General features: G+C 56.1%; 1 protein-coding gene across 2 annotated transcripts in view; it reads left to right on the forward strand.

The window, feature by feature from the left end:
• The window catches only part of LOC140392903 (lymphocyte activation gene 3 protein-like), a 215671-nt gene that overhangs the window by 83596 nt on the left and 105264 nt on the right, over positions 1 to 26811 (forward strand). For both annotated transcript variants that reach the window (XM_072478673.1, XM_072478674.1), the window contains exons 5-6: positions 15751 to 16083; positions 16467 to 16724. In XM_072478673.1, the coding sequence (XP_072334774.1) occupies positions 15751 to 16083; positions 16467 to 16724 (591 nt within the window). The remainder of the gene's footprint in view (positions 1 to 15750; positions 16084 to 16466; positions 16725 to 26811) is intronic.

The raw sequence follows: 26811 nt of genomic DNA on the forward strand, positions 1-26811 counted from the left end.
ACTCACACACACACGCAGACTCACACACACATCGATTTACTCACACACTCGCTCACACATTCACTCACAGTCATTAATACACTCAAACGCACTCTCTCTCACGCACACTCTCTCATGCACTCTCTCTCTCCCGCACTCACTCTCTCACGCATTCTCTCTCTCACGCACTCTCTCTCTCTCTCCCGCACCCTCTCTCTCTCTCACCCGCACTCTCTCTCTCCAGCACACGCACTATCTCTCTCTCCCGCACGCACTCTCTCTCTCCCACACCCACTCTCTCTCTCCCGCATGCACTCTCTCTATCCCGCACGCACTCTCTCTCTCTCCCGCACGCACTCTCTCTCTCTCTCCCGCACGTACTCTCTCTCTCTCTCCCGCACGCTCTCTCTCTCTCCCGCATGCACTCTCTCTCTCTCTCTCCCGCACGCACTCTCTCTCTCTCCCGCACGCACGCACTCTCTCTCCCGCACGCACTCTCTCTCCTTCTCTCCCGCACGCACTCTCTCTCTCTCTCCCACACGCTCTCTCTCTCTCTCTCTCCCGCACGCACTCTCTCTCTCCCGCACGCACTCTCTCTCTCCCCCGCACGCACTCGCTCTCTCTTCCGCACGCACTCTCTCTCTCCCGCACGCACTCTCTCTCTCCCGCACGCACTCTCTCTCTCTCTCCCGCACGCACTCTCTCTCTCTCTCTCTCCCGCACGCACTCTCTCTCTCTCTCCCGCACTCTCTCTCTCTCTCCCGCACGCACTCTCTCTCTCCCGCACGCACTCTCTCTCTCCCGCACGCACTCTCTCTCTCCCGCACGCACTCTCTCTCTCTCTCCCGCTCGCACTCTCTCTCTCTCTCTCCCGCACGCACTCTCTCTCTCTCCCTCCTGCATGCACTCTCTCTCGCTCCCGCACGCACTCTCTCTCTCTCTCTCTCTCCCGCACGCACTCTCTCTCTCTCTCCCGCACGCACTCGCTCTCTCTTCCGCACGCACTCGCTCTCTCTTCCGCACGCACTCTCTCTCTCTCTCCCGCACGCACTCTCTCTCTCTCCCGCACGCACTCTCTCTCTCTCTCTCCCGCACGCACTCTCTCTCTCTCCCGCACGCACTCTCTCTCTCTCTCTCCCGCACGCACTCTCTCTCTCCCGCACGCACTCTCTCTCTCCCGCACGCACTCTCTCTCCCGCACGCACTCTCTCTCCCGCACGCACTCTCTCTCTCTCTCCCACTCGCACTCTCTCTCTCTCTCTCTCCCTCCCGCACGCACTCTCTCTCTCTCTCTCTCTCCCGCACGCACTCTCTCTCTCTCTCTCTCCCGCACGCACTCTCTCTCTCTCCCGCACGCACTCTCTCTCTCCCGCACGCACTCTCTCTCCCGCACGCACTCTCTCTCTCCCGCACGCACTCTCTCTCTCTCTCCCACTCGCACTCTCTCTCCCTCCTGCATGCACTCTCTCGCTCCCGCACGCACTCTCTCTCTCTCACCCGCACGCACTCTCTCTCGCTCCTGCACGCACTCTCTCTTTCTCTCTCTCTCTACCGCACGCACTCTCTCTCTCTCTCTCTCCCGCACGCACTCTCTCTCCCGCAAGCACTCTCTCTCTCTCTCTCCCGCACACACTCTCTCTCTTTCTCTCCCGCACGCACTCTCTCTCTCCCGCCGCACTCTCTCTCTCTCTCCCACACGCACTCTCTCTCTCTCTCTCTCTCTCCCGCATTCTCTCTCTCTCCCACACGCACTCTCTCTCTCTCTCCCTCACACACTCTCTCTCGCGCACGGACTCTCTCTCTCCCGCACACGCACTCTCTCTCTCCCGCACGCACTCTCTCTCTCCCGCACGCACCCTCGCTCTCTCCCGCACGCACGCACTCTCTCTCTCTCTCCCGCACGCACTCTCTCTCTCTCTCTCTCTGCACACACTCTCTCTCTCTCTCCACCGCACGCACTCTCTCTCTCTCTCTCTCTCTCCCCCGCACGCACTCTCTCTCTCCCGCACGCACTCTCTCTCTCTCTCTCTCTCCGACACGCACTCTCTCTCTCTCTCTCTCCCGCAAGCACTCTCTCTCTCTCTCCCGCGCGCACTCTCTCTCCCGCACGCACTCTCTCTCTCCCACACGCACGCACTCTCTCTCTCTCTCTCCCGCACGCACTCTCTCTCTCCTGCACTCACTCACTCTCTCTCTCACTCTCTCTCTCCCGCCCTCACTCTCTCTCTCTCTCTCCCGCACTCACTCTCTCTCTCCTGCACTCACTCACTCTCTCTCTCACTCTCTCTCTCCCGCCCTCACTCTCTCTCTCTCTCTCCCGCACTCACTCTCTCTCTCCTGCACTCACTCACTCTCTCTCTCACTCTCTCTCTCCCGCCCTCACTCTCTCTCTCTCTCTCCCGCACTCACTCTCTGTGGTAGTATCAGGTATTGCGGTACCGAAGAGGCTGTTGACCATTGGTTAAACCTAGGAGTTTACCATTGGCTGTTGATACGTAGCTCCGCCCTGAAGGCGGAGTATAAGAAACTGTGCCTTCCCAGCAGCCTTCACTTTCTGTACCAAAGCTGCTGGGGAACAAGTTCTAGTGGATTAAAGCCTTCAGTTATGAAATCACTTCGTCTTGAGTGTAATTGATCGCGCATCAATTTAATCGCCTAGACTTAAGCTGGAAGGATGGATCTCCGAATCGAAACGGAGTGCCTTCAACTCAGCCCCCACGCGGGGAACTCAGCTGCAATTTTTAAACACTGGCTGGCGTGCTTTAAAGGCTACCTCGAGACAGCCGGAGGTACCCCCTCAGAACGACAGAAAATGCATCTCCTGCGCTCAAGGGTCAGCCCTGGGATCTACACCCTTATCGAGGAGGCGGAGGACTAGGATGCCGCGATCGAACTGTTAAAAGGACATTATATCCGCCCTGTAAATCAGGTCTACGCACGTCACTTGCTTGCAACTATACGGCAAAGCCCCGGGGAATCATTGGAGGATTTCTACCGGGCGTTACTGGTGCTGGGCCGAAACTGTGGCTGCCGGCAAGTTTCGGGGAGCGAGCACACGGAACTTTTAATCAGGGATGCCTTCGTAGCAGGTATGAGCTCCTCATACGCCGAAGACTCCTAGAAAAGGACACCCTGGGACTTAGAGAGGCACGGGCGCTGGCAGGGTCCATGGACGTCGCCTCCCAAAATGCGCAGTCCTATGCGCCCGACCGCGCGGCGGCCCCCTGGGCTGCGTGGCACCCTGCAGCGGCAGCCCCACTGACCTTCCCCCTGACCCCGCAGGCCTGCGCTGCGAGACGAACTGCTAACGCCGCCGGGCCCCGCTGTTTCTTCAGCGGGCAGGCGAATCATCCCCGCCCGCGCTGCCCGGCCCGCACCGCCACCTGCAAAGGGTGCGGCAAGAAGGGCCACTTTGTGGGGGTCTGCCAGGCCATGGCCGCGGTCTCCAGCGACTCCGGACCGCCATCGCAACCCCCCCCTTCAGACCCCGACCGGCCAGCGCTCACTGCCGCCCCCCTATTCTAGGGCCACGTGCGACCCACAGGCGTGGCCATCTTGCCCCCCGGACACCACGCTGGACGGGTGGGCGCCGCCATTTTGTCCATCCCCGCCGCCATCTTGTCCATCCCTGGACACCATGTGCGATCCATGGGAGACGCCATCTTGGATGGGGCCCCAGGCCCCCAGCACAGCTGACGACACGCTGCCCGATCAGAACTCGCAACTGCTTCAACTGGCCTTGGTGACACTGGACCAAAGTCGACCTCGGACACTCGCAACAGCTACAACGACGGTCCTCATCAATGGCCACGAGACGTCTTGCCTGATTGACTCTGGGAGCACAGAAAGCTTTGTTCACCCCGACACGGTAAGGCGCTGTTCACTTGTAACCCACCCTGTAAATCAAGGGATCTCCCTGGCCTCCGGGTCACACTCGGTGGAGGTAAAGGGGTTCTGCCTAGCGAACCTCACTGTCCAAGGTAGGAAATTCAACAATTTCCGCCTGTATATCCTGCCGCACCTCTGCGCAGCTACCCTCCTGGGGCTGGACTTCCAATGTAACTTGCAAAGTCTGACCTTTCAATTCGGCGGCTCTATACCCTCCCATACTGTCTGCGGCCTTGCGACCCTTAAGGTCGACCCGCCTTCCCTGTTTGCGAACCTCACCCCGGATTGCAAACCCATCGCCACCAGGAGCAGGCGGTACAGTGCCCAGGACCGGACCTTCATCAGGTCAGAGGTCCAGAGGCTGCTGAGGGAAGGGGTCATCGAAGCGAGCAACAGTCCCTGGAGAGCTCAAGTATTGGTGGTAAACACCGGGGAGAAGCTAGGATGGTCATTGACTACAGTCAGACCATCAACAGGTTTACGCAGCTGGACGCGTACCCTCTCCCCCGTATAGCCGACCTGGTAAACAGGATCGCACAATACAAGGTTTTCTCCACGGTGGATCTCAAGTCCGCTTACCACCAGCTACCCCTCCGTAATGGTGACCGCCAGTACACTGCCTTCGAAGCAGATGGGCAGCTCTATCAATTTTTAAGAGTTCCCTTTGGTGTCACTAATGGGGTCTCGGTCTTCCAGCGAGAGATGGACCGAATGGTTGACCGGTACGGCTTACGCGCAACGTTCCCGTATCTGGATAACGTCACCATCTGCGGCCATTGTGGTGTTGGGCGTTCTGACACACAGATGAGCCAACACGGTTGTATATGGTACAACGCTATTTTATTTAAACCTTCTATGTACAGTTTTGTCTTGATACTCTGCAGGTGGGGATTCCCTGTTTGTGATGTTAAAACAGGTCGTGTCTGTGTCCTTGTCCCCAGACCTACTGTCCACCAGGTGTCGTGTCCGTGCTTTTATATGGTTCCTGTCTTTGTGTGTGATTGGTTGTGGTGTTGTGTGCTCTGATTTGTCTGTTGGTGTGTCCATCATGATGTGTGTGTTTGAATATCATGACAGCCATGACCAGCAGGACCACGACACCAACCTCTGCAAATTTCTCCAGACCGCGAAAATCCTTAAGTTAACGTACAAGAAGGATAAATGCGTATTTAGCACCGACCGTCTAGCCATTCTAGGCTACGTAGTGCGAAATGGAGTTATAGGCCCCGACCCTGAGCGCATGTGCCCCCTTATGGAGTTCCTCCTCCCTCACTGCCCCAAGGCCCTGAAGCGCTGCCTCGGGTTTTTCAGTTTTTTTTTTAAACTAATTTTTATTAAAGGTTTTCATAAAATATCAATAACAAAATGAGAAAGAAAAAAGAACCCAACAGGGTTAAGTACAAAACACAATCTAAAAAAGCAACCCCCCAAACCCCTTCCCCCCTGTACCTAAATAATAAATTAACATTAACACCCCGACTTAAGACAACAGGTGTATACACCCCCTCAGACCCTTCCAGTGTAAATAACATAAACAAAAATAAAGTAAACCCCCCCCCCCCCGAGCTGCTGCTGCCATTGACCAATGTCTATCGTTCCGCCAGAAAGTCTAAGAACGGTTGCCACCGCCTAAAGAACCCTTGTACCGACCCTCTCAAGGCGAATTTCACCCTCTCCAATTTAATGAACCCTGCCATATCGCTGATCCAGGATTCCACGTTTGGGGGGCCTCGTATCTTTCCACTGAAGGAGAATCCTTCGCCGGGCTTCCAGGGATGCAAAGGCCAGAATTCCGGCCTCTTTCGCCTCCTGCACTCCCGGCTCCTCTGCCACCCCAAATATTGCGAGCCCCCAGCCCGGTTTGACCCTGGATCCTACCACCCTCGACACCGTCCTCGCTACGCCCTTCCAAAATTCCTCCAGCGCTGGGCATGCCCAGAACATATGGGTGTGATTTGCTGGGCTCTCTGAGCACCTAACACACCTGTCCTCACCCATAAAGAACCGGCTCATCCTTGTCCCGGTCATGTGTGCCCTGTGCAGCACCTTAAACTGTATGGGGCTGAGCCTCGCGCACGATGAGAAAGAGTTCACCCTCCCTTGGGCATCTGCCCACGTTCCCCCTTCGATCTCCTCTCCCAATTCCTCCTCCCACTTACCTTTCAACTCCACCACCGAGGCCTCCTCCTCCTCCTGCGTCACCTGGTACGTTTCCAAGATCTTCCCCACTCCCACCCAGCCCCCCGAGAGCACCCTGTCCTGTACTGTGTGTGGCAGTAGCCGCGGGAATTTTACCACCTGCCGTCTGGCAAACGCCCTTACCTGTAAGTACCTGAAGGTGTCCCCCGGGGGGAGCCCGTACTTCTCCTCCAGCTCACCCAAGCTCCCGAACTTCCCATCCACAAACAGGTCCCCCAACTTTCCTATTCCTGCCCTGTGCCACCCCGAAAACCCTCCACCTGTTCTTCCTGGGGCGAACCGGTGGTTCCCCCGTAATGGGGTCCATGCCGAGGCCCCAACTTCCCCCCTATGCCGCCTCCATTGCCCCCAAAGTTTGAGGGCCGCCATCACCACCGGGCTCATGGCATAGCTCCTTGGAGGGAGCGGCAGCGGTGCCTTTGCCAGCGCCCCCAGACTCGTACCCACACAGGACACCGTCTCCAGCCTCTTCCATGCAGCCCCCTCCCCCTCCATCACCCACTTGCGCACCATTGTCGCATTGGCGGCCCAGTAGTACCCACAGAGGTTGGGCAGCGCCAGCCCCCCCCTATCTCTACTCTGCTCCAGGAACACCCTTCTCACTGGAACAGGAACAAAAACCTTGGGTGCACCGTCATTTTGATTGACTGCACCCTACCCGCCAAGGACAGCGGCAATGCGTCCCACCTCTTGAACTCCTCCTCCATTTGCTCCACCAGCCTTGTAAAGTTAAGCCTATGCAGGGCCCCCCAGCTTCTGGCCACCTGGACCCCCAAATATCTGAAGCTCCTCTCCGCCCTTTTTGGTGGGAGCTCGCCAATCCCCCTCTCCTGGTCTCCTAGCTAAACTACGAACAGCTCGCTCTTCCCCATATTGAGCTTGTACCCCGAAAAGTCCCCGAATTCCCTAAGGATCCTCATTACCTCTGGCATTCCTCCCACCGGGTCCGCCACATACAGCAGCAGGTCGTCCGCATAAAGCGACACCCTATGCTCCTCCCCACCCCGCACCAACCCCCTCCAGTTCCTCGACTCTCTCAGTGCCATAGCCAGGGGTTCAATCGCCAGTGCGAAGAGCAGGGGGGTCTGGGGACACCCCTGTCTCGTCCCTCGGTGCAACTGAAAGTACTCGGACCTCCTCCTATTTGTGGCCACACTCGCCATCGGGACCTCATACAACAGCCTAACCCACCTGACAAACCCCCTCCCCAAACCCGAACCTCTTCAGCACCTCCCACAGGTACCCCCACTCTACCCTATCGAAGGCTTTCTCAGCGTCCATCGCCACCACTATCTCCGCCTCCTCCTCCCTCTCCAGCATCATGATAACGTTCAAAAGCCTCCGCACATTCGCGTTCAACTGTCACCCCTTCACAAACCCCGTCTGGTCTTCATGGATGATCTGCGGCACACAATCCTCAATCCTCGTGGCTAAGTCCTTCGCCAGCACCTTGGCATCTACATTTAGCAAGGAAATCGGTCTGTAAGACCCACATTGCAGGGGATCCTTGTCCCGCTTCAGGATCAAGGAGATCAGTGCCCGGGACATCGTCGGGGGTAAAGCCCCCCCCCTCCCTTGCCTCATTAAAGGTCCTAACTAACAGCGGGCCCAACAGGTCCATATATTTTTTATAGAACTCGACCGGGAAACCGTCCGGCCCCGGTGCCTTCCCCGCCTGCATGCTTCCTATCCCTTTGATCAGCTCCTCCAGCCCAATCGGGGCCCCCAGTCCCGCCACCAATCCCTCTTCCACCTTTGGAAACCTCAATTGGTCCAGGAAACGGCCCATCCCTCCCCCTCCCGTGGGGGCTTGGATCGGTACAATTCCTCGTAGAAGTCCCTGAAGACCCCATTGATGCCAACCCCACTCCGCACTACGCTCCCTCCCCTGTCCTTAACTCCCCCGATCTCCCTAGCTGCGTCCCGCTTCCGAAGCTGATGCGCCAGCATCCGGCTTGCCTTTTCCCCATACTCGTAGACCGCCCCCTGGGCCTTCCTCCACTGCACCTCCACCTTCCTGGTGGTCACCAGGTCGAATTCGGCCTGGAGGCTGCGCCTCTTCCTCTACAATCCTTCCTCAGGCTCTTCCACATACCTCCTGTCTACCCTCACCATCTCCCCCACCAGCCTCTCCCTCTCCCCCCGCTCCCTCCGCTCCTTGTGGGCCCTAATGGAGATCAGCTCTCCCCTCACCACCGCCTTCAGTGCCTCCCACACCATCCCCACTCGGACCTCCCCGTTGTCATTGGTCTCCAAGTACCTCTCTATACTTCCTCGGACCCGCTCGCTCACCTCCTCGTCCGCCAACAGACCCACCTCCAAGCGCCACAGCGGGCGCTGGTCCCTCTCCTCCCCATCTCCAAGTCCACCCAATGCGGGGCATGGTCCGAAATGGCTATTGCCGAATACTCGGTATCCTCTACTCTCGCTATCAGCGCCCTACTCAAAATGAAAAAGTCGATTCGAGAATAAGCCTTCTGGACATGTGAAAAGAATGAAAATTCCCTCGCCCCCGGCCTTGCAAATCTCCAAGTGTCCACCCCTCCTAATTGGTCCATAGATCCCCTCAGCACTCTAGCCGCCGCCGGCTTCCTACCCGTCCTAGACCTGGAGCGATCCAGTGCCGGATCCAACACCGTGTTAAAGTCTCCCCCCATTATCAGGCCCCCCACTTCCAAGTCTGGGATCCGGCTCAACATGCGCCGCATAAAACCCGCATCGTCCTAGTTCGGAGCATACACATTGACCAGTACCACCCTCTCTCCCTGCAACTTACCACTTACCATTATGTACCTACCGCCATTATCTGCCACAATGCTCGACGCCTCGAATGACACCTTCTTTCCCACCAAGATCGCCACCCCTCGATTTTTGGCATCTAGCCCCGAGTGAAACACCTGACCTACCCACCCTTTCCTCAGTCTTACCTGGTCTGCCACCTTCAGGTGTGTCTCCTGAAGCATAACCACATCCGCCTTGAGCCCCTTCAGGTGTGCAAACACGCGGGCCCGCTTAACTGGCCCGTTCAGTCCCCTTACATTCCAGGTTATCAGCCGGATCAGGGGGCTACCCGCCCCCCTCCCCCGCCGACTAGCCATGACCCCTCCTCAGCCAGCCACGCGCTCGCACCCCACACCTGGCCCCACAGCGGCATATCCCCGTCTCGACCCCCCCCCCCCCCCCCACTCGCTTGCCCCCCCACCCAACCCCCCACCGGCTAGGACCCATCCTAGCTGGTTTACTCCCCCCATTGCACTTCCGCATGTCAGCTGACTCCTGCTGACCCTGGCCACTCCCGCCTCCCCTTCGACTCCTCCCATTGTGTGGCACACCCTCCTCTCCCGCTCCCCATCCACAGGCTCTCTCCCTCCCCCCTCCGTTCTAAGCACGGGAAACAATCCTCGCTTCCCCGCCCCAGCCCCGGGAAAAAAGCCCGCACTCTCCACCTACCAGGCCCCGCCACCAACCAAAACAGTGCCCAACCCGCCCCATCCACCCTCCCCAACCCAAAAGAGAAAAACACAGAGAAAAAGAAACCCAAAACAATGCAAAGGCCCCCGCCACCCCCCCTCCCCCCCCCCCCGAACCAAAAATAGGCATACCATATCCACCGCAGTCCCCAATCGCCCATCCTGACCCTCAGTCTGTGTCCAGCTTCTCGGCCTGAACGCCTCCTCCGGAGACTCAAAATAATGGTGCCGGTCCTTGTAGGTAACCCACAGTCGCGCCGGCTGCAACATGCCAAACTTCACCCCTTTCCTGTGCAGCACCGCCTTCACTCGACTGTACCCGGCCCCCCTCCTCGCCACCTCCGCACTCCAGTCCTGATATATCCGAACCTCCGCGTTCTCCCACCTGCTGCTCCTCTCCTTCTTGGCCCACCTGAGCACACACTCCTGATCGACGAACCGATGGAACCGCACCAGCACCGCCCGCTGAGGCTCGCTAGCCTTGGGCCTCCTCGCCAACACTCTATGGACCCCTTCCAGCTCCAGGGGCCCCTGGAAGGACCCCGCTCCCATCAGCGAGTTCAACATGGTGACCACATAGGCCCCCACGTCTGGCCCCTCCAGCCCCTCCGGGAGGCCCAATCTGCCCCAAAAGGTCTGTGGAAACTCCTGAAAAAGGTCTGAGAGTCCGTTCCAGACGGGAGCTGCCGAATGCGCGACCTACTCCTCCATGGCCGCCACCGGAAGCCTCGTCCCCGCTTCTTCAGTGGCCTTGGTGAGATCTTTTCACAGTTGTTCCCTCTGCTGCTAGAATTCACCTTTGACAAAGGCCCTCAGGTCAGCTTGCAGCTTTAAGCTTGCCCTTCCCCCGCCTGCATGCTGGAAGAGGCCCTGTTTATCCTGCAGTTACAGCCAAATCTTTTACTGTTTCTGCCGGATCTGGTAACCAAGAGACATACCATTTCTGGGGGACACTGCTGGGGGAATGTTGCAGCCTTCTTCCCACACCGGGAAATGTCAAACAAATGCTGTGGGGGCCTTGTAAAAGAGCCCAAAAGTCCGTTCCAAGCGGGAGCTGCCGAACATGCGACCTAGCTCTGCATAGCCGCACCCGGAAGTCTCGGTTCTTCAGCTATTATGCACAGTGGGTCCCCAACTACTCAGACAAAGCCAAACCCCTAATCCAGTCCACAACCTTCCCCCTGTCGATGGAGGCCCGCCAGGCCTTCAGCCGCATCAAAGCAGACATTGCAAAGGCCACGATGCGCGCCATCGACGAGTCCCTCGGCTTCCAGGTCGAGAGCGATGCATCCGACGTAGCTCTGGCGGCCACCCTCAACCAAGCGGGCAGGCCCATGGCCTTCTTCTCCCGTACCCTCCATGCTTCCGAAATACGCCATTCCTCGGTCGAAAAAGAGGCACAAGCCATAGTAGAAGCTGTGAGACATTGGAGGCATTACCTGGCCGGCAGGAGATTCACTCTCCTCACGGACCAACGGTCGGTTGCTTTCATGTTCCATAATGCACAGCGGGGCAAGATTAAAAACGACAAGATCTTGCGGTGGAGGATAGAACTCTCCACCTTCGACTACGAGATCTTGTACCGTCCGGGGAAGCTAAACGAGCATCCTGATGCCCTGTCCCGCGGCACTTGTGCCACTGCACAAGTGGACCGCCTCTGAGCCCTCCACGAGGACCTCTGCCACCCGGGGGTCACTCGCTTTTTCCATTTTGTCAAGACCCGCAACCTGCCCTACTCTATTGAGGAGTTCAGGACAGTCACCAGGAATTGCCAAATCTGCGCAAACCGCAGTTCTACAGGCCAGAGAGAGCGCACCTGATAAACGCTTCCCGTCCCTTTGAACGCCTCAGCATGGATTTCAAAGGCCCCCTCCCCTCCACCGACCGCAACATGTATTTCCTGAACGTGATTGACGAGTACTCCCGGTTCCCATTCGCCATCCCCTGCCCAGACATGACCACTACCACTGTCATCAAGGCCCTCCAGGGTATCTTTACACTGTTCGGTTTCCCCACGTACATACACAGGGATAGGGGGTCCTCCTTTATGAGCGACGAACTGCGTCAATTCCTGATCAGCAGGGGCATCGCCTCGAGCAGGACGACCAGTTACAACCCCCGGGGAAACGGGCAGGTTGAGAGGGAGAACGGAACGGGTCTTGATGAAGTGGAAGAAACGAGTGACCCCCGGGTGGCAGAGGTCTTCATGGAGGGCTCGGCGGCGGTCCACTTTTCCCCGGGACAGGGCATCAGGAGGTTCGTTTAGCTTCCCCGGACGGTACAAGATCTCATAGTTGTAGGTGGAGAGTTCTATCCTCCACCGCAAGATCTTGTCGTTTTTGATTTTGCCCCGCTGTGCATTATTGAACATGAAGGCAACCGACCGTTGGTCCGTGAGGAGAGTGAATCTCCTGCCGGCCAGGTAATGCCTCCAATGTCTCACAGCTTCTACTATGGCTTGTGCCTCTTTTCCGACCGAGGAATGGCGAATTTCTGAAGCATGGAGGGTACGGGAGAAGAAGGCCACGGGTCTGCCCGCTTGGTTGAGGGTGGCCGCCAGAGCCATGTCGGACGCATCGCTCTCGACCTGGAAGGGGAGGGACTCGTCGATGGCGCGCATTGTGGCCTTTGCAATGTCTGCTTTGATGCGGCTGAAGGCCTGGCGGGCCTCCGTCGACAGGGGAAAGGTTGTGGACAGGATTAGGGGTTTGGCTTTGTCTGAGTAGTTGGGGACCCACTGTGCATAATAGCTGAAAAACCCGAGGCAGCGCGTCAGGGCCTTGGGGCAGTGAGGGAGAGGGAACTCCATGAGGGGGCGCATGCAATCAGGGTTGGGGCCTATAACTGCATTTTGCACTACATAGCCTAGAATGGCTAGGCGGTCGGTGCTAAATACGCATTTATCCTTATTGTAGGTCAGGTTCAGGATTTTCGCGGTCTGGAGAAATTTCCGGAGGTTGGTGTCATGGTCCTGCTGGTCGTGGCCGCAGATGGTAACGTTATCCAGATACGGGAACGTTGCGCGTAAGCCGTACCAGTCAACCATTCGGTCCATCTCTCGGTGGAAGACCGAGACCCCATTAGTGACACCAAAGGGATCTCTTAAAAATTGGTAGAGCCATCCATCTGCTTCGAAGGCAGTGTACTTGCGGTCACTATTACGGAGGGGTAACTGGTGGTAGGCGGACTTGAGATCCACCATGGAGAAGACCTTGTATTGTGCGATCCTGTTTACCAGGTCAGCTATACGGGGGAGAGGGTACGCGTCCAGCTGCGTAAACCTGTTGATGGTCTGGCTGTAGTCAATGACCATCCTATGCTTCTCCCCGGTCTTTACGACCGCTACTTGAGCTCTCCAGGGACTGTTGCTCGCTTTGATGACCCCTTCCCTCAGCAGCCTTTGGACCTCTGACCTGATAAAGATCCGGTCCTGGGCACTGTACCGTCTGCTCCTGGTGGCGACGGGATTGCAATCCGGGGTGAGGTTCGCAAACAGGGAAGGCGGGTCGACCTTAAGGGTCGCGAGGCCGCAGACAGTAAGGGGGGGTATAGAGCCACCGAATTTAAAAGTCAGGCTTTGCAAATGGCATTGGAAGTCCAGCCCCAGGAGTGTAGCCGCGCAGAGGTGCGGCAGGACATAAAGGTGGAAATTGTTGAATCTCCTGCCTTGGACAGTGAGGTTCACTAGGCAGAACCCCTTTATCTCCACCATGTGTGACCCGGAGGCCAGGGAGATCCTTTGGTTTACAGGGTGGGTAACAAGTGAACAGCGCCTTACCGTGTCGGGGTGAACAAAGCTTTCTGTGATCCCAGAGTCAATCAGGCACGACGTCTCGTGGTCGTTGATGAAGACCATCGTTGTAGCCCCTGTGAGTGTCCAAGGTGTCACCGAGGCCAGATGACGCAGTTGCGAGTTCTGATCGGGCAGCGTGTAGTCGGCCGTGCTGGGGGCCTGGGGTCCCATCCAAGATGGCGTCACCCATGGGTCGCACATGGTGGCTGGGGATGGACAAGATGGTGGCGGTGATGGACAAAATGGCAGTGCCCACCCGTCCAACGTGGTGTCCGGGGGGGCAAGATGGCCACGCCTGTGGGTCGCACGTGGCCCTAGAATAGGGGGGTGGCGGTGAGTGCTGGCCGGTCGGGGCCTGAAGGAAGGGTTGACGCGGATGTCCGGAGCCGCTGGAGACCACGGCCATGGCACGGGCCTGGCAGACCCCCACAAAGTGGCCCTTCTTGCCGCACCCTTTGCAGGCGGCTGTGCGGCCGGGCAGCGCGGGCGGGGTTGATTCGCCTGCCCGCAGAAGAAAGAGCGGGGCCCGGCGGCGTTCGCGGGCCGTCTTGTAGCGCAGGCCTGCGGGGTCAGGGGGAAGGTCTGTGGGGCTGCCGCTGCGGGGTGCCACGCAGCCCAGGGGGCCGCCGTGCGATCGGGCGCATAGGACTGCGTATTTTGGTAGGCTACGTCCATGGACCCTGCCAGGGCCCGTGCCTCTCTAAGTCCCAGGGTGTCCTTTTCTCGGAGTCTTCGGCGTATGAGGAGCTCATACCTGCTACAAAGGCATCCCTGATTAAAAGTTCCGTGTGCTCGCTCCCCGAAACTTGCCGGCAGCCACAGTTTCGGCCCAGCACCAGTAACGCCCGGTAGAAATCCTCCAATGATTCCCCGGGGCTTTGCCGTATAGTTGCAAGCAAGTGACGTGCGTAGACCTGATTTACAGGGCGGATATAATGTCCTTTTAACAGTTCGATCGCGGCATCCTAGTCCTCCGCCTCCTCGATGAGGGGGTAGATCCCAGGGCTGACCCTTGAGCGCAGGAGGTGCATTTTCTCTCCTTCTGAGGGGGTACCTCCGGCTGTCTCGAGGTAACCTTTAAAGCACGCCAGCCAGTGTTTAAAAATTGCAGCTGAGTTCCCCGCGTGGGGGCTGAGTTGAAGGCACTCCATTTCGATTCGGAGATCCATCCTTCCAGCTTAAGTCTAGTTGATTAAATTGATGCGCGATCAATTACACTCAAGACGAAGTGATTTCATAACTGAAGGCTTTAATCTGCTAGAACTTGTTCCCCAGCAGCTTTGGTACAGAAAGTGAAGGCTGCTGGGACGGCACCATTTCTTATACTCCGCCTGTCAGGGCGGAGCTACGTAATACAGCCAATGGTAGACTCCTGGGTCTAACCAATGGTCATCAGCCTCTCAGGTCCCGCAATACCTGATACTACCCACACTCTCTCTCCCGCACTCTCTCTCTCTCCCGCACTCTCTCTCTCTCCCGCACTCACTCTCTCTCTCCAGCACTCACTCTCTCTCTCTCTCTCCCGCATTCACTCTCTCTCTCTCCCGCACTCACTCTGTCTCTCTCCCGCACTCACTCTGTCTCTCTCCCGCACTCACTCTGTCTCTCTCCCGCACTCACTCTCTCTCCCGCACTCACTCTCTCTCTCTCCCGCACTCACTCTCTCTCTCCTGTACTCACTCTCTCCCCCATTTTCACTCTCTCTCTCTCCGCACTCACTCTCTCTCTCCGCACTCACTCTCTCTCTCCCGCACTCACTCTCTCTCTCCCACACTCACTCTCTCTCTCCCACACTCACTCTCTCTCTCTCCCGCACTCACTCTCTCTCTCCCGCATTCTCTCTCTCCCCCGCTCTCTCCCGTCCGCACTCTCTCTCTCACGCACACTCCCTCTCATGCACACTTTCACGCACTCTTTTTCTCATACGCACTCTTGCTCTCTCCCACACACACTTTCTCTCTCCCACATTCTCACTCCCGCACTCTCTCTCCTAAACTTTCTCTCGCACACACACTCTCTCTCACAAAAACACTCTCTCATGCACACAAACTCTCTCACCCACACACACTATTTCACCCACACACACTCTCTCACACTCACACACATTCACACACTCACACACACACTCACACACACACTCTCACACACACTTTCACACACACTCTCTCTCTCACTCTCACACACACACTCTCACACACATACTCTCACACACACTCTCTCTCTCTCACACACATACTCTCGCACACATACTCTCACACACTCTCTCACTTACACTCTCTCACACATACTCTCACACACACTCACTTACACTCTCTCTCACACACACATACTCTCCCAGATTCTTTCTCACACTCTCTCTTTCTCTGTGACAGACACAAGCACTGAAATCTTCTCCCTAACCCTCTATCCGTCTCTCCGAAGGCTTCACCAATCCTGTCGAGCGTGTGATCGGCCTCCCGGTGGGTTCCAGTGCCCACCTGCCCTGCACCCTGAACCGGTTCCCCAGCACCAGGCCCGTGCAAGGGGCCTGGCTGCGAGGAGTCAGCGAGCTGGTATCAATGAATGTCAGCACCAAGGGCTGGATGTGGCGGAGCCCCCAGAACACTCGCATCCGAACGCCAAGGCACCTGAGTGAGAGCGACATGTCTGTGGTCCTCACAGTCCGCACGCTGGGAGACGGGGGAGATTACATCTGCCAACTGCACCTCCAAAACAGGAACATCTCACGCAAGCTGAGCGTCACCGTGATCCAAGGTGAGGCTGCGGAGGGTGGACTGGGAAAGAGAGGGAGTGTGAGAGAGACAGAGAGAGTGTGAGAGAGACAGAGAGAGTGTGAGAGAGACAGAGAGAGTGTGAGAGAGAGACAGAGAGAGTGAGAGACAGATCAAGAAAGAAAGAGACAGAGACGGAAAGAAACAGAGAGAAACAAAGAGAGTGAGAGACCGAGCGAGACAGACAGAGAGTGAGAGAGACAAAGTGACAGAGAAATAGAGAGAGAGAGAGAGAGCCAGAAAGAAACAGAGAGAGAGAGAGTGAGACATACAGAGATGGAGACATACTGGGAGAGACAGATAGCCGACCGGAACTTTGGTGAGATCCGTTTCTATATTTTTGACCCTGGTCTTGATCTCTCCCAGTGAGTGTCAGCGAGCCCGGAACGATCAGCATCGGATCGAACATCTCTCTCAGTTGCCTGATCTCCCATCAGTCCCCATCCACCCAGATTCAGTGGAGACACAGCAACATGTCCAGTAAGGGTGGCCTGGCACAAGGAAAGAACACTCTCACCATCAACCTCATCAAGGTCACCAAGCACGAAGCTGGAGTGTGGATCTGCGAAATCAGTCAAAACAACGCCAGATTGGGAGAAGCAACATTGATCCTCAATGTCACAGGTAAGATACAGAGTGAAACTCCATCTGCACCGTCCCCATCAAACACTCCCAGGGCAGGTACAGCACGGGGTTAGATACAGAGTAAAGCTCCCTCTACACTGTCCCCATCAAACACTCCCAGGACAGGTACAGCACGGGGTTAGATACAGAGTAAAGCTCCCTCGACACTGTCCCCATCAAACACTCCCAGGACAGGTACAGCACGGGGTTAGGTACAGAGTAAAGCTCCCTCTACACTGTACCCATTAAACACTCCCAGGACAGGTACAGCACGGGGTTAGATACAGAGTAAAGCTCCCTCTACACTGTCCCCATCAAACACTCCCAGGACAGGTACAGCACGGGGTTAGATCCAGAGTAAAGCTCCCTCTACACTGTCCCCATCAAACACTCCCAGGACAGGTACAGCACGGGGTTAGATACAGAGTAAAGCTCCCTCGACACTGTCCCCATCAAACACTCCCAGGACAGGTACAGCACGGGGTTAGATACAGAGTAAAGCTCCCTCTACACTGTCCCCATCAAACACTCCCAGGACAGGTACAGCACGGTGTTAGATACAGAGTAAAGCTCCCTCGACACTGTCCCCATCAAACACTCTCAGGACAGGGACAGCACGGGGTTAGATACAGAGTAAAGCTCCTTCTACACTGTCGCCATCAAACACTCCCAGGACAGGTGCAGCACTGGGTTAGATACAGAGGAAAGCTCCCTCTGCACTGTCCCCATCAAACACTCCCAGGACAGGTACAGCACGGGGTTAGATACAGAGGAAAGCTCCCTCTGCACTGTCCCCATCAAACACTCCCAGGACAGGTACAGCACGGGGTTAGATACAGAGTAAAGCTCCCTCTACACTGTCCCCATCAAACACTCTCAGGACAGGTACAGCACGGGGTTAGATACAGAGTAAAGCTCCCTCTACATTGTCCCCATCAAACACTCCCAGGACAGGTACAGCACGGGGTTAGATACAGAGTAAAGCTCCCTCTGCACTGTCCCCATCAAACACTCCCAGGACAGGTACAGCACGGGGTTAGATACAGAATAAAGCTCCCTCTACACTGTCGCCATCAAACACTCCCAGGACAGGTACAGCACGGGGTTAGATACAGAGTAAAGCTCCCTCTACACTGTCCCCATCAAACACTCCCAGGACAGGTACAGCATGGGGTTCGATACAGAGTAAAGCTCCCTCTACACTGTCCCCATCAAACACTCCCAGGACAGGTACAGCACGGGGTTAGATACAGAGTAAAGCTCCCTCTACACTGTCCCCATCAAACACTCCCAGGACAGGTACAGCACGGGGTTAGATGCAGAGTAAAGCTCCCTCTACATTGTCCCCATCAAACACTCCCAGGACAGGTACAGCACGGGGTTAGATACAGAGTAAAGCTCCCTCTGCACTGTCCCCATCAAACACTCCCAGGACAGGTACAGCACGGTGTTAGATACAGAATAAAGCTCCCTCTACACTGTCGCCATCAAACACTCCCAGGACAGGTACAGCACGGGGTTAGATACAGAGTAAAGCTCCCTCTACACTGTCCCCATCAAACACTCCCAGGACTGGTACAACACGGAGTTAGATACAGAGTAAAGCTCCCTCTACACTGTCCCCCATCAAACACTCCCAGGACAGGTACAGCACGGGGTTAAATACAGAGTAAAGCTCCCTCTACACTGTCCCCATCAAACACTCCCAGGACAGGTACAGCATGGGGTTCGATACAGAGTAAAGCTCCCGCTGCACTGTCCCCATCAAACACTCCCAGGACAGGTACAGCACGGGGTTAGATACAGAGTAAAGCTCCCTCTACACTGTCCCCATCAAACACTCCCAGGACAGGTACAGCACGGGGTTAGATACAGAGTAAAGCTCCCTCTACACTGTCCCCATCAAACACTCCCAGGTGTAAGGTTTTCGGGCAATTCGGCCCTTTTTGGACTGTTCAAGAGTAAAACCCAGAGACTGGAACATAACCAAATTTCCCAGCAGGCTTGGCCTGCTGAGCTGGGTAAGTGTATGGATACTTCCAAACCCCCCCCCCCCCCCCCCCCCCCAGGAGCTACAAGGAAGAAGTGACAAGAGGGGCTCTGCCGCCAGAGCACCCATAGACGAAGGACTCTTCTGTCTCGCCTCTGCGGAGTTCTCCCGGTCCCACCATCGCCAAGATCATCAGCAAGCTCCACATCGTCGGGTGCCCCATCTGTAAAACAGACAAAACACATCCTTGCCTCTACAGAAATACCTACCTTAAAGTGCATGGCTTCTATCCAGCGGCAGCAGCAGCTCCCGCTTTGAAGTTGGGAAATCAACATGAAATTGCCACAGCCTGTCTGTGGTTCTGTGTCCACAGCCCGGCTCCACCAGGGTCCTAGTGCCTGCTGCTCATTCAAATATTACTGCATTATGCGCTTCTGTGATCCCACGATCCTAAACAACCCACACACCACTAAACACTAATTAGAAGTAACAGGGGGGGAATGCTATATACAATGCCACCCGTCTCCGGGTGGCCAAATTAAAACTGGACCCCGCTATACTGTGGCTGTTCACCTGTTTGGACCAACGGCTTGGGCCTGACCGCCCCCTCCCGGGGGTCCGGACTGCCCCTTGCCTCTCCTTCCCCAAAGGGGTTCGGGGATCCCTTTCTGCTCCCTCCGGAGACTGGGCTACCTGTGGCAGCACTGGATAATGTCCTTCATCCCTCACTGTTCCCTTCTACTGGGGACCATCTTACTGGGGGCTTAGAGACTCAATTGCTCCTTCGTCCCCTGGATGGTTCCCACGCCCAAGGTGATACCTCCCTCTCCTCTGCCTCCCTAGCCTCTATACTAAGGCAGGCCACCTGACCCACAGGCAGGGGCTTGGGGATTGTTACTGTCCCTGGGCTGGGTGCTTGCAGCACTGTCGGTTTCTTTGGGACTGCCCCTTCGGGACAGCACCTTGTCACCGGTTGTGTGACCGTGGAGTCAGGGACCTCCCCCACCGTCGTTAATTCTACGGGGGGTTTCTCCACTACCACCCCCAGTCTTCCCCCCAACTTGCTCTTGCCCTTATGGGGTGGAACAATTTAAATTGACTGATGTGGCGTTCGCATGGGTCCCACCTTAAGGGATTTAAACTGCCAATAGCCGCTGAGGCAGCCTCCAGAATGGGACCCTGCACCTGGACCGGACCAGGGTCTGGGGCTAGAACTACCCCTGCGCTCCCTTTTTCCTGAGGCTGCTCCCTGGGTAGTCATACGGGTTCTTGTGGTGTGGGTGCGGGCAGGTCCTGGCCCGTTGCCATTGCCACCTGTCCCGACCCAGCTGCTAGGCTCTGCAAAAAGGCTAAAAGTTTTTTTAAATCGATGGTTTCCGGGGCAGCTGCTCCTGCCGCCGGGGTCTGACTCTCTACTACGGGAGCCCTCTCCTCCTTGCTAGGGTTCTCACACTCCCTCTTGAAATGCCCGGCCTTACCACACCCGTAGCATACCGGTTTCTTGTCGGAGGTCTGGGTGCCCTCATGCTTCCACTCTCTCTTAGTGGGTGCTGGCGCGATTTCATGCACCTTACCCTTAAGGGGCTTTTCCTCACTCCTCTCCCCATTGCGATATGCGAGGGTGAGTTTCCTAAGGACCTCTGCCTCATTAAGGGCCGGGGTCTGCGGGTCAAACCAGTGTTCGGCTTTTGCCCTAACATTAGGGAGACAGTTGGCTACTAGGGTCTTTAGCCAGTGGGCTGTTCTCTCCCCTAAATTCTGTCTAGCCGCGGAAACCCCGCATGCCTCCACATAGACAGTCCACAGCCTGTCTGCAAACAGAGTGGGAGATTCCCCTGGTTGCTGCTTGGTTTCCCCCACCCTCATGAAAGGGCTCCCCAGATTCAAGCCCATTGCCTCCAGAACAGCAGTCTGTGCTGCCGCCCAGGTGTCAGGTCGTCCCCCATTCCCGGAGGTCACTGCCCTGCATAGCTGTGCATCTAGGGTCATCAGGAGCCTCCTCACCCGCTCCCCCTCGTCGCAGTCATTAATGCTGGCTGCCTGCTCTACCTCCATAAAATGAAGCGACGGATCCCCTTTCGGAGTTAGCCTGGGAACGTGGGCCACCATCCCCCTGAGCGCGGATGCCCCATGAGGAATGATAATGTCGCCCTCAACCAGTCCCCTATTTGCCAGCCCCGCTGGGGGACCATACCTTCTCTGCCTGACAGGGCACATCTGCCCTACCTGGGGTTCCTCCTCCTCCACCTCCCCGGCGTCCAGCTCTCCTGCCCCATTGGGTAGCCCCCCTGTCCCCGGGCTAACTACCCATACAGGAGACGCCGCTATCTGGGGATACACCACTGACCCCCCTTGGACCTGCCCCTGACCGGGCGGTCCGAACCCTACCTGCTGACCCGGCCCCATCACCGGCATCCCAGGCAGCGGTCTGTCGCCATCCCATGGGGACCCACATACGAAACCAGGCGGGCACGCCGCCAGCTGGGGGTACCCTGCTGACCACCCCTGGACTTGCCCCTGAACGTGCAGTCCGATCCCCCCCTGCGGACCCGGACACAATCCCAGCGCCTCAGGAGGCGGTCTATTCCCCTTGGCCTTCGGGGAATCATCCGCTGCGAGGAGCACCTTGCCCCTTGGGAACCCCCCTGGACCTACCAGGTGTACCTGTCCCCTGACCTTGGACAAGGTCTCCTCCAACTCCATTATCCGTGCCTGACACGGCCCGTGAGCACAGTCCCCTACCTCCTCGCGAGCCACTCGGTACGCTGCCTGGATGTCCCGGAACTTCCCCTCCAGCTTCCTATACTGCTCTGTACTCCGAGCATAGAGTTCCTGGAGCCTCCATTCCTTTGTCTTACCCTCCACTATCTGGCAGTGGAGATATTCCTTCTCGCACCGGTTAGACTCGCTTTCCTGTAGGCTGCCCTGTTTTATTTCTGCCAATTCCTCCCGCAGTCGTTCCGCTGCACTAGCGCTGTCCCCTGCGCTGGCCCTAACTTCTCCCAACTCCTGCTCTAATTCTTCGACCCTTCGCTCTGTTTTGGCTACCTGCTGGGACAAGCAGACCAGCCACACTGCCTTCTCCAAGTGCCTTTTGTGTGCCTTACTTTCTGTCCATGCGGCCGCCGCCATTACAGGTCGCTCCGCATTGATTAATTCTGAGACCCAAGGTTTGGTGAGGTTGACCTTTTGTCACATATACGAGGAGATTCTCTCCTCCATTTTACTTCTTTCCCTCACCCCCTTTGCCAAGTCACATACTCCAAACCACCGGGCTCCTGCCGCGGTCGCCATTGTAGAGGGTGCCATCTCTGCTACTCCACTACTGGGCCGATATCTGGGGTTTGTATATGTGTGTGTGTCTCTCTCCAGCTGGCACTGAAACTTCAGAGACCAGGGGATGCCGCACTGGGACACCTCCACGGAAGAGAGCACTGAATCAAGCCTGCCGTTTATCCCTAACCGGACGCCTGAGGCTTATATCACACAGATATCCAGACCCCCACCAATGCCCAGGTGATTCTCTCTCTTGCCGGTGGTACAACACCCACCCGGTTCCTACTTTGCTGGAGTAGCTTTCCCAAGAGAGAGAATAGGACACTGCTGTTTATTACCTAACCAGCAGCCTGTCCTGAGTGAACGGGTTCGAATCGTTCAAGATGACCCTAGATTCTCGACCCCGGAATTAAGGTGAGGAATATCTTAACAATGACTTGGTCAGAGATCGCTGGTGAGAGATTGAAGAATTTAAACGACTCCAATTATCAGCAAATCGAGGTTTATTGCAAAACCCAGGTCAAAATCATCAAACAGAAGAAATTATAATAAAATCTTAAGCTCTAACACAAACTAAGTCTATTCAGGAAGTACTATAACGGACATAACGTAAAATCTTATTGTTACACAATTTTAGCAATGGCACAAAACACAAATCAAGCCCCCTGCCCCAAAGCCTCAACCACTATCAAAGTCAAGGGAGTTTCGCAAGCTGCTGCAGGGTACTTATGGTCACAGGCTGCGAGAGGTCAAGTCGAAGGTGGAGAGGTCAAGCCAACAGACCCTCAATCGAAACACAGCCCCTTTTATATTATTTTACCTGGGTTTTTCCTGTGTTCGGCCAGCCCCTTTTGCATTGAATCGGTAAGGTTTAAAGTTCCCGCTGGTCCCGCCCCCTTTGAGCCGGGCAGGCCTGTTCGCTTCCGGGTTTTCCTCGCAGGTCCGCTCCTTCCAGCCAGGCAGACCTGTCCCGATTTGAATTTGGCGCCGACTCCGCCCCCTCCACCCAGTGAGTTCCTGCCGGTGGCTTCTGTCAAGGTTGGAGTACCTCCCCCAGGTCCGCCTCCAACTTGGGTTTTTCTACCATTTATCTTTCCGGGGCTTTTCCAGCGCAATATACTAAGCCCAGACAGTCTGCTCTTTGAGATAACGAAGTTGAGCTTCCTTGTGAAGATTTTCAAAGTCTTCCATCTACTTCGGAGATCGCTGCTATTCTCACCTCGCTGTGTTGATGGGGTGTTGATTGGATTCTGCTCTGGTGGAGGCAAAGTCATTTACATCTGCATGGGGCTATGACCATCCCATTGTCCTCCTTGCAGGCAGGCCCATTTGTATTACCATGCCCCTTTGTCTGTGTTTTAATCTTATCTAGTTGTCTGGCTCCTTCTTCCATGTAGCTCCTGGGGGGGGGGGGGGGGGGGGGGGGGTTGGAAGTATTCATACACCTACCCAGCTCAGCAGGCCAAGCCTGCTGGCAAATTTGGTTATGTTCCGGTCTCTGGGTTTTACTCATGAACAGTCCAAAAAGGGCCGATTTGCCCGAAAACCTTAGACAGGACAGGTACAGCACGGGGTTAGATACAGAGTAAAGCTCTCTCCACACTGTCCCCATCAAACACTCCCAGGACAGGTACAGCACGGGGTTAGATACAGAGTAAAGCTTCCTCTACACTGTCCCCATCAAACAATCCCAGGACAGGTACAGCACGGGGTTAGATACAGAGTAAAGCTCCCTCTACACTGTCCCCATCAAACACTCCCAGGACAGGTACAGCACGGGGTTAGATACAGAGTAAAGCTCCCTCTACACTGTCCCCATCAAACACTCCCAGGACTGGTACAGCACGGGGTTAGATACAGAATAAAGCTCCCTCTACACTGTCCCCATCAAACACTCCCAGGACAGGCACAGCACGGAGTTAGATACAGAGTAAAGCTCCCTCTACACTGTCCCCATCAAACACTCTCAGGGCAGGTACAGCACGGGGTTAGATACAGAGTAAAGCTCTCTCCACACTGTCCCCATCAAACACTCCCAGGACAGGTACAGCACGGGGTTAGATACAGAATAAAGCTCCCTCTACACTGTCCCCATCAAACACTCCCAGGACAGGCACAGCACGGAGTTAGATACAGAGTAAAGCTCCCTCTACACTGTCCCCATCAAACACTCTCAGGGCAGGTACAGCACGGGGTTAGATACAGAGTAAAGCTCCATCGACACTGTCCCCATCAAACACTCCCAGGACAGGTACAGCACGGGGTTAGATACAGAGTAAAGCTTCCTCTACACTGTCCCCATCAAACAATCCCAGGACAGGTACAGCACGGGGTTAGATACAGAGTAAAGCTCCCTCTACACTGTCCCCATCAAACACTCCCAGGACAGGTACAGCACGGGGTTAGATACAGAGTAAAGCTCCCTCTACACTGTCCCCATCAAACACTCCCAGGACTGGTACAGCACGGGGTTAGATACAGAGGAAAGCTCCCTCTACACTGTCCCCATCAAACACTCCCAGGACAGGCACAGCACGGAGTTAGATACAGAGTAAAGCTCCCTCTACACTGTCCCCATCAAACACTCTCAGGGCAGGTACAGCACGGGGTTAGATACAGATAAATCTCCCTCTACACTGTCCCCATCAAACACTCCCAGGACAGGTACAGCACGGGGTTAGATACAGAGTAAAGCTCCGTTTTCACTGTCCCCATCAAACACTCCCAGGACAGGTACAGCACGGGGTTAGATACAGAGTTAAGCTCCCTCTACACTGTCGCCATCAAACACTCCCAGGACAGGTACAGCACGGGGTTAGATACAGAGTAAAGCTCCCTCTGCACTGTCCCCATCAAACACTCCCAGGACAGGTACAGCACGGGGTTAGATACAGAATAAAGCTCCCTCTACACTGTCGCCATCAAACACTCCCAGGACAGGTACAGCACGGGGTTAGATACAGAGTGAAGCTCCCTCTACACTGTCCCCATCAAACACTCCCAGGTGTAAGGTTTTCGGGCAATTCGGCCCTTTTTGGACTGTTCAAGAGTAAAACCCAGAGACTGGAACATAACCAAATTTCCCAGCAGGCTTGGCCTGCTGAGCTGGGTAAGTGTATGGATACTTCCAAACCCCCCCCCCCCACCCAGGAGCTACAAGGAAGAAGTGACAAGAGGGGCTCTGGCGCCAGAGCACCCATAGACGAAGGACTCTTCTGTCTCGCCTCTGCGGAGTTCTCCCGGTCCCACCATCGCCAAGATCATCAGCAAGCTCCACATCGTCGGGTGCCCCATCTGTAAAACAGACAAAACACATCCTTGCCTCTACAGAAATACCTACCTTAAAGTGCATGGCTTCTATCCAGCGGCAGCAGCAGCTCCCGCTTTGAAGTTGGGAAATCAACATGAAATTGCCACAGCCTGTCTGTGGTTCTGTGTCCACAGCCCGGCTCCACCAGGGTCCTAGTGCCTGCTGCTCATTCAAATATTACTGCATTATGCGCTTCTGTGATCCCACGATCCTAAACAACCCACACACCACTAAACACTAATTAGAAGTAACAGGGGGGGAATGCTATATACAATGCCACCCGTCTCCGGGTGGCCAGATTAAAACTGGTCCCCGCTATACTGTGGCTGTTCACCTGTTTGGACCAACGGCTTGGGCCTGACCGCCCCCTCCCGGGGGTCCGGACTGCCCCTTGCCTCTCCTTCCCCAAAGGGGTTCGGGGATCCCTTTCTGCTCCCTCCGGAGACTGGGCTACCTGTGGCAGCACTGGATAATGTCCTACATCCCTCACTGTTCCCTTCTACTGGGGACCATCTTACTGGGGGCTTAGAGACTCAATTGCTCCTTCGTCCCCTGGATGGTTCCCACGCCCAAGGTGATACCTCCCTCTCCTCTGCCTCCCTAGCCTCTATACTAAGGCAGGCCACCTGACCCACAGGCAGGGGCTTGGGGATTGTTACTGTCCCTGGGCTGGGTGCTTGCAGCACTGTCGGTTTCTTTGGGACTGCCCCTTCGGGACAGCACCTTGTCACCGGTTGTGTGACCGTGGAGTCAGGGACCTCCCCCACCGTCGTTAATTCTACGGGGGGTTTCTCCACTACCACCCCCAGTCTTCCCCCCAACTTGCTCTTGCCCTTATGGGGTGGAACAATTTAAATTGACTGATGTGGCGTTCGCATGGGTCCCACCTTAAGGGATTTAAACTGCCAATAGCCGCTGAGGCAGCCTCCAGAATGGGACCCTGCACCTGGACCGGACCAGGGTCTGGGGCTAGAACTACCCCTGCGCTCCCTTTTTCCTGAGGCTGCTCCCTGGGTAGTCATACGGGTTCTTGTGGTGTGGGTGCGGGCAGGTCCTGGCCCGTTGCCATTGCCACCTGTCCCGACCCAGCTGCTAGGCTCTGCAAAAAGGCTAAAAGTTTTTTTAAATCGATGGTTTCCGGGGCAGCTGCTCCTGCCGCTGGGGTCTGACTCTCTACTACGGGAGCCCTCTCCTCCTTGCTAGGGTTCTCACACTCCCTCTTGAAATGCCCGGCCTTACCACACCCGTAGCATACCGGTTTCTTGTCGGAGGTCCGGGTGCCCTCATGCTTCCACTCTCTCTTAGGGGGTGCTGGCGCGATTTCATGCACCTTACCCTTAAGGGGCTTTTCCTCACTCCTCTCCCCATTGCGATATGCGAGGGTGAGTTTCCTAAGGACCTCTGCCTCATTAAGGGCCGGGGTCTGCGGGTCAAACCAGTGTTCGGCTTTTGCCCTAACATTAGGGAGACAGTTGGCTACTAGGGTCTTTAGCCAGTGGGCTGTTCTCTCC

Source organism: Scyliorhinus torazame, chromosome 16 (assembly GCF_047496885.1).
Source record: "Scyliorhinus torazame isolate Kashiwa2021f chromosome 16, sScyTor2.1, whole genome shotgun sequence".
Classification (NCBI taxonomy): domain Eukaryota; kingdom Metazoa; phylum Chordata; class Chondrichthyes; order Carcharhiniformes; family Scyliorhinidae; genus Scyliorhinus; species Scyliorhinus torazame.